Source organism: Leucoraja erinacea, chromosome 10 (genome assembly GCF_028641065.1).
Source record: "Leucoraja erinacea ecotype New England chromosome 10, Leri_hhj_1, whole genome shotgun sequence".
NCBI lineage: Eukaryota > Metazoa > Chordata > Chondrichthyes > Rajiformes > Rajidae > Leucoraja > Leucoraja erinaceus.
The window spans coordinates 52351163-52371622 of NC_073386.1; the positions used below are offsets into that span (position 1 = coordinate 52351163).

At 46.7% G+C, this 20460-nt stretch overlaps 1 protein-coding gene across 2 annotated transcripts in view; it reads left to right on the forward strand.

The window, feature by feature from the left end:
• Positions 1-20460, forward strand: part of nos1apa (nitric oxide synthase 1 (neuronal) adaptor protein a) — a 214920-nt gene that overhangs the window by 186948 nt on the left and 7512 nt on the right. The window contains exon 6 of one of the 2 annotated variants that reach the window (XM_055642309.1): positions 19188-19496. In XM_055642309.1, coding sequence (XP_055498284.1) covers positions 19188-19359 — 172 coding nt within the window. In that variant the 3' untranslated portion in view covers positions 19360-19496. Of the gene's footprint in view, positions 1-19187; positions 19497-20460 lie in introns of those variants that run through there. The other variant, XM_055642310.1, reaches the window with a different exon arrangement.

Here is a 20460-nt window from a genome sequence, read left to right on the forward strand (position 1 = left end):
CAACTTTTTCGGTGACTGCCGGCACCTGTCATAGGTCGTCGCCGGTCGCCAAAAATGTTCAACATCTTGAAAATCCAGCGGAGACCAGAAAGACGCTATGACTCTTTGGGCGACTGAGGAGACTACTCACGACCATACAGGCGATAATCCGGTGACATGTCTCGGAGTGAAGCCTGCATGATCGTGAGTAGTCGCCCAACGTGTCGTATCATGTTCTGGTCGCCGCTGGATTTTCGACATGTTGAAAATTTTCGGCAACCTGCAACGACCTAAGACAGGTGCCGGCAGTCGGCGAAAAAGTCGCGTAAGTGGGACAGGCCCATTAAACTTTCACCTTAAAGTTATGCCTCCTAAGTCTTTGGCATTTCCACCCTGAGGAAAAAGATTCTATCTACCTTATCTATGCCTCATAATTTTATACACCTTTTCATTATTTTATATTTTCTATCGGAACTTTTTACATATCCTCTCTTAATTTTATATCCCGTCTCTTTTTCTATATTGTATTTTTTAATTTTATATACCCTCTGATAATTAGTTTAGTTTTGTTTATAGTCACGTGTGCAGTGAAATGTTGCTTGTTGTGGGTTATCCAGTCAGCGGAAAGACTGTACATGATTACAATCAAGCAGCCCACACTACAGATACAGGATAATGCGAATAACAAATTATGAGGGGGAAATCCCTCTTATAATTGTATTTATCCACTTATCTTTCCACTCGTGGGAGAGTCTAGGACTAGAGGCCATGGCCTCAGAATTAAAGGACGTTCTTTTAGGAAGAAGATGAGGAGAAATGTCTTTAGTCAGGGGGTGGTGAATCTGTTGAATTCTTTGTGGAGGCCGTCAGTGGATATTTTTAAGGCAGAGATAGATAGATTTGTGATTAGTACGGGTGTCAGAGGTTATGGGGAGAAGGCAGGAAAATGGGGTTAGGAGGGAGAGACAGATCAGCCATGATTGAATGGCGGAATAGACTTGATGGGCCGAATGGCCTAATTCTACTCCTATCACTTATGACATTCTATATTGCATCCTTTAATTTTACATACCCTCTAATTTCATATACACTCTCATAACTTTACACACCCTATCATAATTTTATGTATTCTTTTTATTTTGTATATTTCCTCCCTTATTCTATATTGCATCTTTTAATTTTATGTATTCTCTCATTATTTTATACACCCTCTCGTAATGTCATATGCCCTCTCACTATTTGATATAGCCTCTCATAATTTTATGTCATTTTATAAAATTTTATAAAATTTTTATAATTTTATGTCAGTGTCCCTTGTCATTTTATCATGTTATATTTCCGCTCTTAATTTTATATATCCTCTCTTAATTGTGTGTGCTCTCTCACAATTTTATGTAGCCTCTTGTGATTTGATACATAGCAGGTTTAAAGCCCTGTCCCACTGTACGAGTTCATTCAAGAGTTCTCCTGAGTTTGCCCTGATTCGAACTCGGAGATTTACGGTAATGGCCGCTCGTCGGTACTCGCGGCTCTCGTGGACTTTTTTCAAAATGTTGAAAAATCTTCACGAGTCTTCCCGAGCTTACCACATTTCCCGAGTACCTGCCGTTAGCGTTACGAGCCGCTAAGAGACGTCCCCGAGCTCCGACGTACCCGCTACGTACATTCTACGTGCTTACCGCGAGTTTGATTTTTTTTTTAAACTCGGGAGAGCTCTTGAATTAACTCGTACCGTGGGACAGGGCTTTTACCAGAGTAGACACAAAATGCTGGAGTAACTCCACGGGACAGGCAGCATCTCTGCAGAGAAGGAATGGGTGACGTTTCGGGTCGAGAAGTCTGAAGAAACGTCACCCATTCCTTCTCTCCAGAAATGCTGGCTGACCGCTGAGTTACTCCAGCATTTTGTGTCCACCTTCGATTTAAGCCAGCATCTGCAGTTCTTGCCTGGGTTCGAGGGTATTAGTTGGACAGACTTGGATTGTTTTACTCTGGAAGGCTGCAGGTCTTTGCACTTGAGTGCACTCACTATGGTGCTGGATCAAGAGCGTCCAACTCTTGGCATTATTAACAGAGGCGTTTGTTCCAGAGCCAAGCAAATTATTTGCTGCATGGCTCTCTTCCCTTCAAGGTAACTTTAGTTGCTAGGATGTCGTGATAATTCTACACTGAGTTAGATATTTCACACTGGCTTAGTTTTGCACGATGGAGGGGTGATTGCCTGGTTATCAGTAGCCGTTGACCACAGATCAGTACAACACAGGAACAGGCCCTTCGGCCCACAACGTCCCTGTTGAACATAATGCCAAGATAAATTAACCTCATCTGCCTCTCAGTTCGAGGAGAGGCCCGACCCAAAACAACCCAAAATGTCACCTATCCATGTGTAAGAAAGAACTGCAGTTGCTGGTTTAAATCGAAGGTAGACACAAAATGCTGGAGTAACTCTGCAGGTGAGGCTGCATCTCTGGAGAGAAGGAATGGGCGACGTTTCGGGACTGGAGAAGAATCTTGACCCGAAACGTTACCTATTTGCTTCGCTCCATAGATGCTGCCTCACCCGCTGAGTTTCTCCAGCATTTTTGTCTACCTTCGATTTTCCAGCAGATGAAATATGGGAGGAAACTGGATCACAAGGTGATCGTACAAACTCTGTACAGACAGCACCCTTGATCAGGATCGAAATGTGTAGGATGTGTGTGTCTGTGCGTGTGTCAATGTGTGTGTGTGTTTGTGTGTGTCTGTGTGTTTGTGTGTATGTATCTGTATGTGTGTGCGCGCGTGTGTGTGTGTGTGTCTGTCAGCGTGTCTGTGTGCGTGTGTGCCTGTGTGTGCGTGTGTGCCTGTGTGTGTGTCTGTGTGTGCGTGTGTGGCTGTGTGTGTGTGCCTCTGTGTGTGTGCGTGTGTGTGTGGGCGTGTGTGTATGTGTATGTATGTGTCTGTGTGCGTGTGTGGCTGTGTGTGTGTGTGTGCGTGTTTGTTTGTGTGTCTGTGTGCGTGTATGGCTGTGTGTGTATGTGTGTGTCTGTGTGTGTGCGTGTCTGTGTTTGTGTGCGTCTGTGTGTCTCTGTGTGTGTGCGTGCATGTGTGTGTCTGTGTGTATGTGTGTGTGGCTGTGTGTGTGTGTCAGTATTTGTGTGTGCGTCTGTGCATGCGTGTGTGTGCCTGTGTTCGTGTGTGTGTGTCTGTGTGTGAGTATGCGCATGTGAGAGTATGTGTGTGTGTGCCTGTGTGAGGGTGTATGCTCATGTGTGTGTGTGTGTGCCTTTATGTTTGTGTCTGTTTTGTGTCTGTGTTCCTCTTTTGTGCCTGTGTCTATATGAGTGTGTGTGTGCTTTTGTGTGTATGTGTGTGTATATAGGTGTGTGTAGAACCAGAACCAGGGGGCCACAGTTTAAGAATAAGGAGTAAGCCATTTAGAACGGAGACGAGGAAACACTTTTTCTCACAGAGAGTGAGGAGTCTGTGGAATTCTCTGCCTCAGAGGGCGGTGAAGGCCGGTTCTCTGGATACTTGCAAGGGAGAGCTAAATAGGGCTCTTAAAAACAGCGGAGTCAGGGGAGGAAGCAGGAACGGGGTACTGATTGGGGATGATCAACCATGATCACATTGAATGGTGGTGCTGGCTCGAAGGGCCGAATGGCCTACTCCTGCACCTATTGTCTATTGTCTATTGTGTATATATGTGCTTTTTCTTATATGTCAAGAGTTTTTTGTTGTTTTCCTCTTCCCTGACGCCCAGTCTGAAGAAGGAACTGAATCCGAAACATCACCTATTCCTTCTCTCCAGAGATGCTGCCTGACCCGCTGAGTTACTCCAGCATTTTGTGTCTATGTTCTGTGTAAACCAGTATCGACTATCCTTAGGAAAGTTCATCCAGACCATGGTCCATGCAAATGTCCAGATCTTTAGACTTCACTTTAGGCATACAGTGTGGTAACAGGCCCTTCGGCCCATCAAATCCGTGCCGACCATCGATAGCCCTGTACACTAGCACTATCCTGCACACTGGGGACAATTTACAATTTTTACCGAAACCAATTAACTTCCAAACCTGCACGTCTTTGTAGCATGGGAGGAAACCGGAGAAAACCCGGAGAAAACCCACACAGTCACAGGGAGAACGTACAAACTCCATACAAACAGCACCCGTAGTCGGGATCGAACTCGGGTCTCTGGTGTTGTGAGGCAGCAACACTACCGCTGTGCCACCATGCCACCACTCTGCGGTCCCACTCAATGTCAGGCCCAGACCCTTACAAAGTGTCTCTCTCATCCAGCGCACTGATGGCCACTCCCGATCCCTGCCGCAGGTCCTCCCAAACCGGGTCTTGTCTCCAACCATCAGCAAGCCAGGGCAGTGGGCCAGACATACATCTGGGGAATCTGTCAGATCAGGTTAGGCCGGTTTTGTGCCTTCCAGTGACATCTATACTGGAATTACATCAACATGGGCGGCAATCAATGCTGATGCCACAAAGATCATTTGAGGAAGTGAGATCGCTGAACCAGACAGACCAGGGAGAAATCAATCCAACATATCATGATTAAAAAAAACCAACCAGCACAGTAACATTCTCCAATGCTGAGAACTATATCCAGCACTCTGTATCTTCCCCTTTGCTCTATTGTACTTGAGTTTGTCTTGATTGGACAGTGTTCATCTATAGTATTACCTGATCTATTAGTAGATACGGAGTGAAAACAGACCCTTCGGCCCACCGAGTCCGTGCCGACCAGCGATCACCCCCCACACTAGTTCTATCCTACATACTAGGGGCAATTTAAGAAGGCTATTAACCGCCAAAAACGGACAAGTCTTTGGGATGTGGGAGGAAACCGGAGCACCCGGAGAAAACCCACGCGGTCACGGGGAGAGCGTACATACTGTACAGCCAGCAGGCGCAGTGACGATCGAAGCCGGGGCTCTGGCACTGTGAGGCAGCAACTTTACTGCTGCACTGATGCCAAACTAATCTCACCTGTCCACACGCGATTCAAATCACTCCATTCCCTGCATATTCATCTACATTGAGGGAGTGCAGCTTAGGTTTACATGGTTAATTCCCATTATTGCGGGACTGTCATATGCTGAGAGAATGGAGCGGCTGGGCTTGTACACTCTGGAGTTTAGAAGGATGAGAGGGAATCTTATTGAAATATGTAAGATTATTATGGGTTTGGACACGCTAGAGGCAGGAAACATGTTCCCGATGTTGGGGGAGTCCAGAACCAGGGACCACAGTTTAAGAATAAGGGGTAAGCCATTTAGAACGGAGATGAGGAAAAACCTTTTCACACAGTTGTTGGTCTGTGGAATTCTCTGCCGGTGGAGGCCGGTTCTCTGGATACTTTCAAGAGAGAGCTAGGTAGGCCTCTTAAAGATAGCAGTCAGGGGACATGGGGAGAAGGCAGGAATGGGATTGTGGATGATCACATTGAATGGCGGTGCTGGCTCGAAGGGCCAAATGGCTCACTCCTGCACCTATTGTCTATTGTCTATTGTCTACAAGGCACCGTGATGGCAGCGGTAGAGTTGCTGCCTTACAGCATCACAGACCCAGGTTCGAATCTGACTACGGGCGCTGTCTGTACGGATTGATCGTGAAGGTTTTCTCCGGATGCTCCGGTTTCCCCCCACACTCCCAAATCGTACAGGTTTGTAGGTTAATTGGCTTTGGTAAAATTGCAAATTGTCCTTAGTGTGTGAAGGGTAGTGCAAGTGTGCGGGGATCGCTGGTCGGTGCAGACTAAGTGGGACGAAGGGCCTGTTTCCACGCTGTATCTCTGAACTAAACTAAGCACCACTCTGCCTATCTGCCTCCACCACCACCCCTGGCTGCATGTTCCAGATGCTGCCTGAGCCACTGTGTTACTCCAGCAATTTGTGTCTATTTTTGGTATAAACCAGCATCTGCAATTCCTTGTTATTGCATGTTGCCAGATCAACTCCTAAAGGGCCTGTCCCACTTGGCCATCATTTGCGCGCACGGGAGCGTGTGGGTAGCGCGGGACGGGCGCATGAAGAGGCGTGGAGGAGTGTGGAGTTGCGCACGGTATCGCGCGGTGCTCCAGGATTCTGTGCTGCGCGCCACCACGCTGACGCATTGCGTACGCACGCTGACGCAATGGCGTCACAGGCTGGCGTTCCGACGTCTCAAGTGTGATGCATGGTTACGTCACCGTGCGTAACCATGCATCGCCGCGCGCCGCAGGGTATTCTAATGACGTCACGCCTACCAGATGGCGTGATGACGCGTGATTTGCGCGCGACATCGCCCATAACGACGCGTCGACCTATTTTACATACGACGCATAAATGAGGCGCAAATGACGGCCAAGTGGGACATACCCTTAAGTGTCTGCAGTGATCCATATCCCTCCATTCCTTGCATATCCATGTGCCTATGCAAAAGTCTCTTAAATGCCACTATCGTATCTGTCACCACCACCCCTGGCAGCACACTCCAGGCACCCAAAAAACCTGCCCGCACATCTCATTTAAACTCTCACCTTGAAGCTATGCCCTCTAATCTTTGACATTCCCACCCTAGAGAAAAGGATTCTGTCGACCCAGTCTATGCAACTCACAATTTGATTTAGTTCAGTTTAATGTCACGTGTACCGAGGTACAGTGAAAAGCTTTATTCTAGCTTAGTTTAGTTTAGTGATACAGCGCAGAATCAGGCTCTTCGGCCCACCGGGTCCGCGCCGACCAGCGATCCCCACATATTAACGCTATCCACCACCCCAGAAGGGACAATTTTTACATTTACCAAGCCGGTTAACCTACAAACCTGTACGTCTTTGGAGTGTGGGAGGAAACCGAAGATCTCAGAGAAAACTCACGGGGAGAACATACAAACTCCGTACAGACAGCACCCGTAGTCAGGATCGAACCCTGGTCCCCGGCGAGGCAGCTACTCTACCGCTGCGCCACCGTGACTGATCAAGTCAGCCGCAAGACAATACATAATTACAATCGAACCATTCCCATGGCACATGTTCCATAGAGTTCCATGTTATCCCACATTCTCATCCACTCACTACACACTAGGGACAATTTTATGAAGCCAATTACTTACTTTTTATTACAGACTCAAGGTCCAGATAAAAGCAAGACATTACATAGAACAAATTGCATACAAAAGCGCAGTAAATTACATACAAAAGTACAATACATGGCTTAACATCAAGAATAAAAAATCTCAGTGTCCCACAGCAAGCAGACCATACCAATGTCCCCACAGCTGGGAGTGGTACATTGTATACATCTGGGATTGTACAGATACATGATAAGGGAATAACGTTTAGTGCAAGACAAAGCCAACAAAGTCTGATCAAAGATAGTCCGAGGATCACCAATGAGGTAGACACTAGTTCAGGACAATCTGAAGAAGGATTTCAGCTCAAAACGTTGCCTATTTCCTTCGCTCCATAGATGCTGCTGCACCCGCTGAGTTTCTCCAGCACTTTTGTCTACTAGTTCAGGATTGCTCTCAGGTTGTGGTAGGATGATACTTCATGGAATCATTCCTTCTGTGATAGATACAAAAAGCCTAAGTTAACTCAGCGGGATAGACAGCATCTCTGGAGAAAACAGTCTGAAGAAGGGCCCCTGCCTGAAACATCACCCATCTTTTTTCTCCAGAGATGCTGCCTGATCTGCTGACTTACTCCAGCACTTTGTGTCTATCGTGGAATGATTCATTTGTTTGTCCCCAGTCTTGAGGTTGTAGGGAAAGAAATAATCAACGAAAATAGTTAATATGAAGCTCCAATACATCTGAAGAAGGGTCTTGGCCCGAAACGTCACCCATTCCTTTTCTCCAGAGATGCTGTCTGACCCGCTGTGTTGCTCCAGCTTTTTGTGTCTACCTTGGGTTTAAACCAGCGGCCGGAGTCTCTTCCTACACATTCTCTCCGTGGTGGTGTGTTAAATAAAAGCCAGATGCTGTCTTTGTTCAGCTCCACACTGAAGCGGCTGCAGAAGGTTGAAGGTTCGAGGGCTGCCTGTCAGTCACATCCCATTGCTTTCCCTTGGTGATCTTCACATGCACAGGCTGCCGTGACCTTTTGATCTTTCCTTGCCCTGGACTGCCAAGCAGGAGACGCAGATGAGGACAGGCAGCCAAAGTCGAATATGATTGTCGTACACTGCACACTCCCAATGCAGCATTTTAGTCTGTAAATCCGACAGAGTATAATATCTCATGTGTTTGCCAACGGTTTTGCTTTAGGGTTATTATCCTCACGTACACTGAGCCACACAGAAACATTTTAGTTGGCGTGGTGTCCCGTCAAATTATCTTGCTGCCTCATAGCACCAGAGATCCAGGTTGGATCCTGACCACAGGTGCTGTCTGTACGGAGTTTGTACATTCTCCTCATGACCTGCGTGGGTTTTCTCCAGGAGCGCCGGTTTTCTCCCGTCGCCGTGGACTCGGTAGACCGAACGGCTTGTTTCCACGCTGTATCTCTAAACTAAACTAAACTAAATACAAAACATAATTCTCTATATAATACTTTACACAATACTATACAGAACCAAGCCAAACTCAAATGCAGCAGGAAGATCAAAAAGATCGAGTGCAGACTATGGTTTATCTGCATTGTTGCTTAACAGTTCCAGAGAAAACGTCCGATGTCCGCAATAAATCCACGGCCGGCACTTTGGCGCAGCGGGTAGAGCTGCTGCCTCACCGCGCCAGAGACCCGGGTTCGATCCTGACAACCGGTGCCGTCCGCGATGAAATTGCACGTTCTCCCTGTGACCGCGTGGGTTTCCTCCCGGTGCTCCAGTTACCTCCCTCTTCTCACAGACGCGCGGGTTTGTAGGTTAATTGGCCCTCTGTAAAATTTCCCCTTGTGTGTAGGGAGTGGATGAGAAAGTGGGATGACACGGAACTGGATGTAACATGGGAACGGCTCGATTGTAGTCATGTATTGCCTTTCTGCTGACTGGATAGCACACAACAAAAGCCTGTCACTCTACCCCGGTACATGTGATGATAAATTAAACTGAAGTGAACTAGTGTGAAAGGGTGGTCAGCATGGACTCGGTGGGCCGAAGGGCTCATCTCCCCGCTGTTTCAATCGATCAATTTCAATCAAGTAAATGTCCGCATTGAGTTACTGCCATAAGACCCTCTGAACAAGGTCAATACATCAGCATTGAATTCTGCCGTGGAGATCCTTGCACGTGTGATCATTGTCTTTTCATTATAAATATCTAAAAATGTTCATCGGAGTAATTTAAATTAAACCTGGGCGGCACAGTGGGGTAGCGGTAGAGCCACTGCCTTACAGCGTCAGAGACCCAAATTTGATCCTGACCCTGGGTGCTGTCTGTACGGAGTTTGTACGTTCTCCCCGTAACCCACGTGGGTTTCCTCCGAGATCTCAGTTTCCTCCCACATTCCAAAGAGGTTCAGGTTTCAAGGTCAGTTTATTGTCACATGTAACAATTAATTTGAGTTAATTGGCTTGGTATAAAAACGATATAAACTTGTCCCTGGTGTGTGTAGGGTAATGTTAGTGTGCAGACTCGGTGCACCGAAGGGGCCTGTTTCCGTGCTGTATCACTAAACTAAACTATGAGATCCCACTCATCACCACAACAATTGCTGCTTGTTCACCTGAATTTATCAGTAGAAATCCATCTGGACCAGGCAGCCGTTATTATCTGAAATTCTCCCAAGTGTAAATTGACTAAAAATCTCTGATGCTGTTTAAAACCACCAGACTGTGGAAAGACTGGAATACCTAATGAGACAAGTATGTCATGAAATGAAATGCATTCATCACAATTAATCTCACATTCAAAAAATTAAACCTTGGTGAAACTTCTAAGCTCATTTTAGACTTAGTTTTAGTTTTTGAGATAAAACATGGAACGCACATGGAGTCCATGGCGACCATCGATCACCCGTACACTAGTTCTATCCTACACATTAGGGACAATTTACAGAACTGCAGGAAGGAACTGCAAATGCTGGTTTACACTGAAGAAAGACACAAAATGCTGGAGTAACTTAAAGGGTCAGGCAGCAACTCCGGAGAGAAGGTATGGGGGAGGTTCGGGTCGGAACCCGTCTTCAGACCCTAGGAGATGTTTTGGGTCAAAACCCTTCCTCAGACTCAAGCTTGCAAGTCTTTGGGATGTGGGAGGAAGCCCACACGGTCACAGGGCAAACATGCAAACTCCACACGCACAGCACCTTAGGTCAGGATCGAACCCGGGCCTCTGATGCTGTGAGGCAGCTAGAGTAACTCAGTGGGTCCGGCAGCATCTCTGGAGAAAGGGAATTGGTGACGTTTTGGGTCAAGGCCCTTCTTGCAACTTAGGGTCAGGGGAGAGGGAAGCTCGAGTTATGATAAGGTCCATTGTTGGCTGTGGAAGAGGTGATGTAGAAGGGACACAAACAATGAAACTAGCAAGGTGATCAACGGACAAACCCCATGCATGCGGTCACAGGGAGAACGTACTGAACAAACTCCATACCCATTGTCAGGATTGAACCTGGGTCTCTGGCCCTGTGATGTATGCAGGAAGGGTGGTAGAGTCATACAGCATGGAAACAGGCCCTTCAGCCCAACCCATCCATGCCAAGCCTGATACCCCATCTAAGCTAGTCCCATTTGCCTGAATTTGGTCCATATTCCTCTAAACCTTTCATACCCATGTACTTGTCCAAATGTCCTTTAAATGTTGTATTAGAACCATCCTCAACTTCCTTCTCCAGTACCTCGTTCCATAACTAAGGAGCAACCTTTCCACTCAAAGGGTGGTGGGTTGCCAGAGGAGGCAGGTAATATAGCAACATTTAAAGGACACTATAGGTTATTTGGCTTCACAAAAGGTTAATTGGCTTCAGTACAATTGTAAAGTTTGTCTGTAGTGTGTACGATAGTGCTAGTGTACGGGGTGATCGCTGGTCGGCGCAGGCTCGGTGAGCCGAAGGGCTTGTTTCCGCGCTGTATCTCTAAAGCCTAAAGCCTAAAGTTCTTTAATAAAGGATTTCAAGAAATCTGTGTGATATAATACGTAGCATGGACTAGCTGTAGTATCTTCTCTCTTAATTTCATCGTAATCCTTCCTCTCTAATGCATTGGTCTGCATTTGCACGGATTTCAACTCGAGTGATCAGGAAGGAAGGAGATGAATAAAAGTGGTTGATACTGACCAGTCCATCACGGGTACTGATCTCCCCACCATCGATGGGATCTATAGGAGACGCTGCATCACGAAGACAGCCAGCATCATTAGAGACCCACATCTTGAGCCTCACCCCAGTCACTACCTCTTCTCCCCTCTCCCATCAGGCAAGAAGTACAGAAGTGTGAAAACACACACCTCCAGATTCAGGGACAGTTTCTTCCCAGCTGTTATCAGGCAACTGCACAAACCCAGCAATAACCAGAGAGTGGTCCTGACCTACCATCTACCTCATTGGAGACCCTCAGACTATCTTTAATTGGGTTTTACTGGACTTTATCTTGCACTAAACATTATTCCCTTTATCCCGTATCTGTACACTGTGGACGGCTCGATTGGAATCATGTATAGTCTTTCCGCTGACTGGATAGCACGCAACAAAAAGCTTTTCACTGTACCTCAATACACGTGACAATGACACTTGGCGACAGAACCTTCGATCCCCTCAACCAAATCATTTATAGGCAACATGAAGAGTAGCAGCCCCAGCATTGACCCCTGCAGATCCGGGTTCGATCCTGATCTCGGATGCTGACTGTGTGTGGAGTTTGCACAATCTCCCTGCCACCATGTCAGTTTCCTCCGGGTGCTCCGGATTCCTCCCACATCCCAAAGACGCATTGGTTTGTAGGTTAATTGGCCCTCTGTAAAATGCCCCTAGTATGTCTGGAGTGGGTGAGAAAGTGGGATAACATAGAACTAGTGTGAACGAGTGATCGATGGTCAGCATGGACTCGGTGGGCTGAAGGGCCTGTTTCCATGCTGTATCTTGAAAACTTAAACTATAACTGAGAATGCAAAACTCTAAACAAATGGTTTTTTGATTGAATTGATAAAAGATACAGCATGAAACAGGCCCTTTAAACTTTACATGTGTTTGTTTAAGGATTATGTTTGACCAGGAATAAATAGTATATCATTGTTTCACCTTGAAATTGTGTATACACCCATGAAGTCTAATCTAATATTCATTCACAGAACACAAAGTGCTGGAGTAACTCAGCAGGTCAGGCAGCATCTCTGGAGGACTTGGTTAGATGATGTTTCAGGTCAGGACCCTTCTTTGGATTCTGTCCCTAAGAGGTGCTGCCTGACCCGCCGAGTTCCTCCAGCGCTTTGTCTTCTATGCAGCGTTCCAGCATCTGCAGTTCCTTGTGTCCACTTTTCAACCATTGATATTCAAGCCTCCCTTCTAGAGCATCCTGCTACATTAGTTTAGAGATACAGTGCGGAATCAGGCCATTCGGCCCGCCAAGTCTGCACCGACCAGCGATCACCCCGTACACTATCACTATCCTACATACTAGGGGCAGTGTTACAATTTTTACCAAAGCTAATTAACCTACAAACCTGTATGTCTTTGGAGTGTGGGAGGAAATGGGAGATGCCAGAGAAAACCCACGTTGGTCATGTGGAGATCGTACAAACCCTGTACAGACAGCAGCCATAGTCAGGGTGGAACCCGGGTCTCAGGTGCTGCCTGTCCCACTTAGGAAACCTGAACGGAAAACTCTGGAGACTTTGTGCCCCACCCAAGGTTTACGTGCGGTTCCCGGAGGTTTTTGCCAGTCTCCCTACCTGCTTCCACTACCTGCAACCTCCGGCAACCTCACGGAAACCTTGGGTGGGGCGCAAAGTCGCCAGACGTTTCCGTTCAGGTTTCCTAAGTGGGACCGGGGCATTAGGCATCAACTCTACCACTGTGCCACCGTGCCGCCCCATACTGCCATCACTTCTTTACTTTGAGTCTTTTCGTGTATTAACCAGCATCTGCAGTTCCTTGATTCTGCAACCTGTAAACCTTGTTGCTACAGGTTCGGGTCTGGGATGTGGAAGGAGACTGGGCATCCCCTTTATTCCCTCCTGAATGTAAACAGCAATATCCATGTACGATCATCAGTCACCTGCCTCCATTTATTTTCCCCCATGGGCCTCATGAGAAAGACATTATCAGAATTTATTGCCTTTGGTTAATTGGTCTTGAGAAGGTGAAAGCAATGTTTCTTGAGCTGCCAACACTCTGTCCAAACCGTGTGCTATCCTTCTAACCTTGCCTCAAGGTAACACATTGTGCAAGCTGGCCACATCTTCCCATCTCCACCCCTTTCTGCTTTCCGCAGAGACCGAAACTCCCTGGTCAACTCGTCCCTTCCCACCCAAACTTCCCCTCCCCAGGTACGTTCCCATGCAACCGCAGGAAATGCAACACCTGTCCCTTTACCTCCCCCCTCGACTCCATCCAAGGACCCCAACAGTCTTTCCAGGTGAGGCAGAGGTTCACTTACACCTCCTCCAACCTCATATACTGTATCCGCTGTATCCAGGTGTCGACCTCTCTACATCGGCGAGACCAAGCGCAGGCTCGGCGATCGTTTCGCTGAATACCAACGCTCAGTCCGTCTTAACCTACCTGATCTCCCAGTGGCCCAGCACTTCAACTCCCCCTCCCATTCCCAATCTGATCTTTCTGTCCTGGGCCTCCTCCATTGTCAGAGTGAGGCCCAGCGCAAATTGGAGGAATAGCACCTCATATTTCACTTGGGCAGCTTACACCCCAGCGGTATGAACATTGACTTCTCTAACTTCAGATAGCCCCTGCTTTCTCTGTCCATCCCCTCTCCCTTCCCACTTCTCCCACCCGTTCTACATTCTATCATTGTCCCGCCCACTCCCCTGGCATCAGTCTGAAGAAGGGTCTCGACCCAAAACGTCGCCCATTCCTTCTCTCCAGTGATGCTGCCTATCCCTCTGAGTTACTCCAGCATTTTGTGTCTACCTTCGATTTAAACCAGCATCTGCAGTTCTTTCTTGCACACATCATGCAAGCTACTATCTTACCAGTGAGTGATGTTACTCATCAGGCTGCCAACTCTCACGCATTGAGCGTGAGACTCACGCATTTCGTGAAATTCTCACGGTCTCACGCTGATCACAGAATTTCTCACGCTCAAAATTTAAATAAATAAATAAATGAAGTTGCGGACAATTTAATTTGCCCAAGGCTTCCAGATCCCCTCCACACTCACCAATGAGAATAGTTTTCTGTCAAAGGGTTTCCCGTAAATAAACGAGCAATTTGATCATCTTAAGCCCATCGCACACTATTTAAAATGGCAATGTAACTGCAGTACTAATGATTCCATTTGACATTCATGGAACCAAAATCAAGAACTAGAGGGCATTGGTTTAAAACAGGGTTGTCAAAACTACCGGCCCGCGAAGGGATCCAATCCGGCCCGCGGGATGATTTTGGGGGGAAAAAAGTAGTTTCGTTAGTTAAGAGTCTAAACTAAACTAAACTACACATTCCTGTGCAGATTGTGTGATAGGTGAGACACGGCGGTGGGCCCAGCACCGACCCGTGACTCACCGCTCACACCTCCCACCCTCACCTCCAGCGGCGACCCCGTGTCTGTCGGCCGCTCTGTCTGTCCACACGCCATGGAGTTTTAACCCCGGCCCGGAGCCAGGAGCGGACCGGGTGTTGGGGGCGTCGGTGCAGCATCCGGAGCTGCGGGGATGAATCTCGGGCTAAGGCTCCGCTCCGATGCCCGACCCCCGGGTCACTGATCCTCACCTCCCCCGGACCCCAGCTGGACATAGAGCACCTGGGTGGGCCTGGATTCCCGGGGGGGGGGGATGCTCCCCGGACATCGCCAAGTCTCCGAATGTCCGCTCACTCTGGGTGTTGTTCCTGCTTCACTGACACACACACACATACTGGCACACACCCTCACACACACAACCTCACACATACCCTCACACATACATTCTCACACACAATCTCACACTCACCCTCACACGCAGTCTCACAAACACTCACACACACACTTACACACTCACACACCCTCACACACACACTCTCACACACACTGATACACATAGAAAACATAGAAAATAGGTGTAGGAGGAGGCCATTCAGCCCTTCGAGCCAGCACCACCATTCATTGTGATCATGGCTGATTGTCCCCAATCAATAACCCATGCCTGACTTCTCCCCTGATTCCACTAGCCCTTGATTCCACTAGCCCCTAGAACTCTATCTAACTCTCACACACTCACACACCCTTATGCCCCTGTCCCACTTAGGAAACCTGAACGGAAACCTCTGGAGACTTTGCGCCCCACCCAAGGTTTCCGTGCGGTTCCCGATGGCTTTTGTCAGTCTCCCTACCTGCTTCCACTACCTGCAACCTCCGGCAACCACCTGCAACCTCTCACACACTCACACACACACACCCTCTCACACACTCACACACACACACTCTCACACACACCCTCTCACACACTCACACACACACTCTCACAAACACTTGCACATGCACTCTCACACACACTCACACACCCTCACACCCTCTCACACACACTCTCACACACACTCTCAACCCTTCATACACACCCTCACTTCAATAAAAATTAGAGGCTAACTGTGTTCAGGTGTCCTTGAGACTCTTGAAAGGCGACCATTAATAAAATTTATTATTATTATTGTCAGAGTTTGATTGCTGGAAGCAGGTTGATAAAAATTAGGTGCAGTTGTGTCAATTATACAATTTGTTTTGTTAGGTCTACATTTGTGTCTGCTAATGTTCGATTTCAAATGGTTTATTAATGGAAACGGTGCGTTCACACGTGCACAACTGATCCGGCCCGCATGAAATCACATTTTGCCCAATCCGGCCCGTGACCTAAAATGAGTTTGACACCCCTGGTTTAAAGTGAGAGAGGAACGGTTTAATAGGAACCTGAGGGACAACATTTTCACGGAGAGAATGGTGGGTATGTGGAACGAGCTGCCAGGGGAAGTAGGCAGGTAAAATGACAGCATTTAAAAGACATTTGGACAGGTACGTGGACAGGAAAGGTTTAAAGGAATATGGGCCAATGCAGATAAATGGGACTAGTTTAGATGGGGCATCTTGATTTGCATGGACAAGTTGGGTTGAAGGGCCTGTTTCCATGCTGTAAGACTATGACACATTGTAGAAAAGGTGCAATTTCTCTGGAGAGGATCCAGGGGCGATTTATGAAAATGTTGCCAGGGCTGGATTTTTGCTTTCACTTTGAAGAAAGATTTGATAACTCGTTTGATTGTATTCGCTGCAGCAACGGAGGTGAAGAAAATACTTAGTTGAGGTGAATAATAATATGAGAATAGGACCTGTTTTGCTTAACAAAGAATGTAAGAAGGAACAGCAGATGCTGGTTTAAACTTAAGATAGACACTAAAAGCTGGAATAACTCAGCAGGACAGGCAACATCTCTGGAGAGAAAGAATAGGTGATGTTTCGGGGCGAGACCTTCAGACTGAAGAGGTTGAAAACCAGCCATAAATCACAATGACTGGAGACGTGTGTTATCCAACAAGGGGCAGAAATCAGAATCATGTGTTCATCTTTATTGACGTGACACCATAATAAATATATTGCAGGAAAAATAATTGAATGGGGTGTCACGGTGGCACAGCGGTAGAGTTGCTGCCTTGCAGCACCACAGACCCAGATTTGATCCTGACTACGGGTGCTGTCTGTACAGTATTTGTACATTCTCCTTATGACCACATGATTTTTTCTGGATATTCCGTTTTCTCCCACATCCGAAAGAAGTTCACGTTTGTAGGTTAATTGGCTTCTGTAAATTGTCCCTGGCATGTAGGATACAACTGGTGTATGGTAGATTGCTGGTCAGTGTGGACTTGGTGGGCCCAAGGGCCTGTTTCCATATATATGTTTTACATATATATCTTAATTTCATTGAACCATATACAGTTGAATATGTGGCATTATTTTCGTCTTCTTTCTATAGTCAAAGGGTAAGGTTGATTGATTTATTTGTGCAGAACAGTGATGGAAGTCTGACTCCTCTTGCCTTGTTTCTATGTTTTTGTTTCTCTATATATTTGCATAACAGCATGAATTATAATCTGATTTCCATACATGAATATACTAAGGTCATTCATGTGCTGCACCTGTTGATCAGAACCTAGCTGTACTGTGAAATTATATTAGGAATGTAATTTAGCCTAACCTTATTCATACCTAAACCAATTTGAAGCATAAATGTTGCATTCAAGTGTAAGTTAAAAGACTCGCTACAATATGCACCAGATTGCAAAATTTCAAGCTGATAAATGGAAAAGCTCCCTAGCGTGGGAGGGGGGACCCCCCCCCCCCCCTTCCCACACCCATCCACCCCTTGTCGGGACCTACCAGACCTACCCTGGTCTTTTCTCGCCTACAGCTCTTCATCCCAGCACCCCACCTTCTTTAGTCTGAAGAAGGGTCCTGACCTGAAATGTCACCCATCCTTTTTCCCCTGTGATGTTGCCTGACCCACTGAATTAGTCCAACACTTTGTGTCCATCTTGTGGAATAATTAATTTGCTTGTCCCCAGTCCTGAGCTGAAGTGGAAGAAATAATCAAGCAAAACAGTAAATACGAGGCAACTATATATTTAAGATTTTGTGTGTGTGTGTGTGAGAGTGAGTGTGTGTTTGTGTGTGTGTGTGTACAGGGTATTGGTGAGACCACACCTGGAGTATTGTGTACAGTTTTGGTCTCCAAATCTGAGAAAATACATTCTTGCCATAGAGGGAGTACCGAGAAGGTTCACCAGACTGATTCCTGGGATGTCAGGACTTTCATACGAAGAAAGACTGGATAGACTCGGCTTGTACTCGCTAGAATTTAGAAGATTGAGGGGGGATCTTATAGAAACTTACAAAATTCTTAAGTGGTTGGACAGGCTAGATGCAGGAAGATTGTTCCCAATGTTGGAGAAGTCCGGGACAAGGGGTCACAGTTTAGGGATAAAGGGGAAATCCTTTAGGACCGAGTTGAGAAAAACATTTTTCACACAGAGAGTAGTAAATCTCTGGAACTCTCTGCCACAGAAGGTAGTTGAGGCCAGTTCATTGGCTATATTTAAGAGGGAGTTAGATGTGGCCCTTGTGGCTAAAGGGATCAGGGGGTATGGAGAGAAGGCAGGTACAGGATACTGAGTTGGATGATCAGCCATGATCATAATGAATGGCGGTGCAGGCTCGAAGGGCCGAATGGCCTACTCCTGCACCTATTTTCTATGTTTCTATATTTGAAGCTTATATGGTAGTGTTTTGCTCCATTAATGCAACTTGTTGCATGTTGATAAGTTTGTTATAGAACAGGCAAGTAGAAGAAATCCAGAACTCTTAAGAAATTCTTTTTTTAGAAAACAAAGAATGACAGATGCCAGTTATTCCACACAAAGTGCTGGAGTAACAGTGGGTCAGGCAGCATCTTTGAAGAACATGGTTACGTGACGTTTCGGGTTGGGACCATTCTTCAGACACAGTAAAATATTTTTAGTATGTTTACAGTGTAGGTAACACACAAACAGAATATAGATGATTCAGTTATCAGTTGGCAACACTGTCATGTAATGGGAAGCTTGGTCTGGGACTCATACACAGTAATAAATCTAACAGCTCTTTGTGAATGAAAACACTACAGAAATTTACAGCAAGAACCAAACATTTGCCAATGAGTGCAAGAAGATTGGGTGCAAAGGTAGGGTAACATGGAACCAGTGTGAACGGGTGGTCAGCATGGACTCGGTGGGCCGAAGGGCCTGTCTCCATGCTGTATCTCTAAACTAAACTAAACTTCTGCTCGCATTTGTTAAAGGATAATGAGTGACCAGGAATACATAGGATATCAATGTTTCACTCTGAAATTCTGTGGGCACCCTTGAAGTCTAATCTAATTCCTAATCTAATTCCTCCAGTTTTCCCCCACATCCCAAAGACGTGCAGGTTTGCAGGTTAATTGGTGAATATAAATTGCCCGCAGTGTGTTGTGAGTGGATGACTAAGCGGGATAGCATAGCACTAGTGTGAACGGGTGATGGATGGTCGGTGTGGATTTGAAGGGCCGAAGGGCGTGTTTCCGTGCTGCGTCTCTGAACTAAACTAAACGGAACCTTCTAACACACTTTCCCGTTGCTCACAGGATATTCTACGTCTCACATGACTCTCAGGACCTGAAGATCTTCAGCTACATAGCTAGAGACGGCACCAGCAATGTCTTCCGGTGTAATGTCTTCAAGTCCAAGAAAAAGGTAACTCTTTATTCAATGGATGCACTTGGTTCCAGCTGTGTATACTGTACAGCACTGAAATAGGCCAAGAGTCAAGAGTATTTAGTGACCCTTGCTTTCCCTCTGTCTGCATCCCTCTCCCATCCTAGTTCTCCCACCAGTCTGACTGTCTCCCTGATTACATTTTATCTTTGTATGCTTCGTTGTCAACTACCCCTAGCTAACAATGATCTGTTCGAAATTTTCCTTAAACTTCGTCCCCTTTGATGTCTCGTTTTCACACCTTACCCTTCCATATCTCTGTGTCTCCCTCTCCCGACTCTCAGTCTTAAGAAGGGTCTCGACCCGAATTGTCACCCTTTCCTTCTATCCAGAGATGCTGCCTGTCCCACTAAAGTTTCTCCAGCATTTTGTCTCTATTGTCAAGTGTGTTAATTGGCATATGTACTGACAACAGAACAATGAAGTCCTTTTTTTGTAGCAGAATAACAGGGTGGGCACAGTGGTGCAGTGGTAGAGATGCTGCCTCACGGTGCCAGAGGCCCGGGTTCGATCCTACCTATGTCTGTACGGAGTTTGTACGTTCTCCCTGTGGCCACGTTGGTTCTCTCCGGGTGCTCCGGTTTCCTCCTGCATCCCAGGACGTGTGGGTTTGTAGGCTAATCAGCCTCTGTAAATTGCCCCTAGTGTGTAGGATAGAACTAGTGTACTGGTCGGCGTGGAGTGGACTGAGGGGCCTGTTTCCGCGCTGTATCTCCAAACTAAACTAAACCTCCCCTTTCATAGAAACATAGAAACATAGAAATTAGGTGCAGGAGTAGGCCATTCGGCCCTTCGAGCCTGCACCGCCATTCAATATGATCATGGCTGATCATCCAACTCAGTATCCCGTACCTGCCTTCTCTCCATACCCCCTGATCCCCTTAGCCAGAAGGGCCACATCTAACTCCCTCTTAAATATAGCCAATGAACTGGCCTCAACTACCCTCTGTGGCAGAGAGTTCCAGAGATTCACCACTCTCTGCGTGAAAAAAGTTCTTCTCATCTCGGTTTTAAAGGATTTCCCCTTTATCCTTAAGCTGTGACCCCTTGTCCTGGACTTCCCTAACATCGGGAACAATTTTCCTGCATCTAGCCTGTCCAACCCCTTAAGAATTTTGTAAGTTTCTATAAGATCCCCTCTCA